Below are 2,683 nucleotides of genomic sequence, written 5' to 3' on the forward strand. Positions count from 1 at the left end.
CTCCCAAGGACCTGGGAAGAGGGAAGGGTGTTGGAAGGTAGGGCACACGAAAGAAGGTGGGAAAAAAAAAAAGGTTCTTTGGTATTTTCACCCCCTCCAGGTGAAGGAATGAGGATGTGCTGCTCTCCTAAATGAAAAATTTGGAAGTGTTTAACAGTATAATCAATAGGGTAAAACGTGAAATATTTGGTGATGTGCTTAATAGGCTTAAATTTGAAATATTTGATGATACAATTAATAGATGTGGGATGCACAGCTGTACGTCCCTTGGGGCACAAACGTCCGTTCGTGCGCAAAGGCTCTTTCTGCCCAGGAATAAAGATGCTTTTTTAATAATAAGCTTATGGCTGGCTTTGTCTAGCAACTCCTTAGACTGGGCTCATCTCCCCGTGGCCGGAATCTCCAGGCTATTGGGAGATGCTTTGTCAATGAAAAGGCAATTAACTTTTTTTTTTTCTTCTAAATTAGCTTTTGTTAAGATTTTAATATTTATTCCCTCTACTCACCAATAATATTTATCAAAATTCAGTGTGTCCTGTGTCCTACTCAGTATACCAGCTGTGCTATATTGCAGTATTTGGAAAGGAAATAGAGCTGTGTCCCTTTTGCTCGACGTTTTAACTCTGTTTTTGAGTTCTCTGAGGAAATGGCAGAAATTCCTGCCCCCTCATCTCCTTGCGAGAGCGGAGCAGGGCGAGGGAAGGAGGTTGTGAGAAGCCACACATTGAGTCCTCATGTGTTCACCACAAAATACAAAGTGAGCCAAATAATTTGTGAGAATCAAGTCCCTTCTAGGAAAACCAGAACCAGACAATTTTTTTTCTTTTTTAAATTACCAGATTAAAGAAGGATCACTATTTGGCTGACTACAGAATGGAGCAAAGTGGATTGAAAACTCTGGTTTAAGGCAGAAATAGGAGAAAGACAGGAGACCGAAATGCTTACTTTTGACATTTCATCAATCTTTGCCAGCAGCAGGTGATCGCTGAAGTTCCTCAGCTCAGCCTTGTAGGCATTCAGGTCCTCAGAGATGCCCTGCAGGCACGTGCTCTGCAAAAGTCAGGGTTATTAGGAAATGGAGGAAATCCGTTCTTAAATGCTTTAAACATACAACAGGTGGAAGAAGGTGTTCTTTTGGGAAACTTGCAATTTACCGCATCAAAAGTAGATCTTTCCAGTGAGGGACAGTTTCCAGTCTGCAAATTAAAGAAGAAATGAGACACGGTGATTTTGTGGAAATGCTAATTATATGGCAGTATCATGAGAACAGGATGCTGAAATTTGAGACATAGAGAGAGATATAGATTATATATATATATTTTTTTTTTTACCTCTGGATCCTCAGATATGCAAGCTTTTATGGTGTTGATTTGATTCTTAGTGATGTCTTCAAGATCAACCTCTTCAAGAGTGCATTCAAATCCCAGGGTGCTGAGCTTGTGTGTTAGAAAGCGAATAAAAATGGGTCATCAAGTTAGCTTCACAGCACCGTGTATGTAATAATGTAATATAAAATGATCTCGGGCTTTGCACAGATTTGATCTGTGTGTTGTGGACTGCACCACCTGCATTGCTCTAAGACATCAAATGTATTGAGAACTTCATGCTGCTATAGCTCATTGACCCACTGCAAGTGTGGGACCAAGGCACCCCTTTGGTGGTGGGAGCTTTTGTGGTTCTCTGAGGTAAGGCACGCAAATAATAGTAGGGAATTTTAGCACCCCTCCCCAAAATCCCCTTGGTACTCCTGCCAGGGGGCTTTGGTGTGGAAAGATGCTCCAGCACCAAATCAATGACACCAGCAACAGCATGTGAACACGACAAAGTCCAGAGCAAATGTTTCCTGAGCCATTAGAGAGCGTTCAAAACCAAGAGGGCTCAAAGCAGCTGTCGGGGCGTTGCTGGCGTCGCTAAGGGCGTGCGTGTTTCTGCGGGGCTGCGGAGAATGGGGGCTGGGAAAGACACCTGAGCAAATCCCCCTTCTAAAGAGCAAGTTGCGGGAGGCAGGAAAGCAAACACCAGGCGTGGAGTCTTCAAGGGAGTCTACAGAGAGCGGCCACCCTCCTGGCTCTCATCACCAACCCAGCACTGCCTGGGTACCACCACCAACCCATCTGTGACTGCCTGGCTGCCATCACCAACTAAGAACTGCCTGGGTACCACCACCAACCCATCTGTGACTGCCTGGCTGCCATCACCAACTAAGAACTGCCTGGGTACCACCACCAACCCATCTGTGACTGCCTGGCTGCCATCACCAACTAAGAACTGCCTGGGTACCACCACCAACCCATCTGTGACTGCCTGGCTGCCATCACCAACTAAGAACTGCCTGGGTACCACCACCAACCCATCTGTGACTGCCTGGCTGCCATCACCAACTAAGAACTGCCTGGGTACCACCACCAACCCATCTGTGACTGCCTGGCTGCCATCACCAACTAAGAACTGCCTGGGTACCACCACCAACCCATCTGTGACTGCCTGGCTGCCGGCCTGCCGGGGTACCCCCACCGCCCCATCACTGCCTGCCTGGCTTCCCTCACCAGCCCATCTCTGCCTGCCTGAGCATCATCACAAAACCCACCACCGCCTTCCTGGGTGCCATCACCTCCCCGCTGGGTCCCACCACCCACCCACGTCCCCTCCCCACCCTGGCAGACCTTCAGCCGGCGGAGGGAGG

The 2,683-nt window shown here is 47.5% G+C and overlaps 1 protein-coding gene across 1 annotated transcript in view; it reads right to left on the reverse strand.

Moving 5' to 3' along the window:
* The window catches only part of IL12A (interleukin 12A), a gene marked incomplete at its 5' end in the record, with an annotated part of 1,607 nt that extends 171 nt beyond the window's left edge, over positions 1 to 1,436 (reverse strand). The window contains 3 exons of the mRNA XM_009871896.1: positions 946 to 1,050; positions 1,155 to 1,196; positions 1,332 to 1,436. Of these exons, the coding sequence (XP_009870198.1) occupies positions 946 to 1,050; positions 1,155 to 1,196; positions 1,332 to 1,436 (252 nt within the window). The remainder of the gene's footprint in view (positions 1 to 945; positions 1,051 to 1,154; positions 1,197 to 1,331) is intronic.
* Positions 1,437 to 2,683: the final 1,247 nt, after the last annotated feature.

Source organism: Apaloderma vittatum, unplaced genomic scaffold, assembly GCF_000703405.1.
Source record: "Apaloderma vittatum isolate BGI_N311 unplaced genomic scaffold, ASM70340v1 scaffold35280, whole genome shotgun sequence".
Classification (NCBI taxonomy): domain Eukaryota; kingdom Metazoa; phylum Chordata; class Aves; order Trogoniformes; family Trogonidae; genus Apaloderma; species Apaloderma vittatum.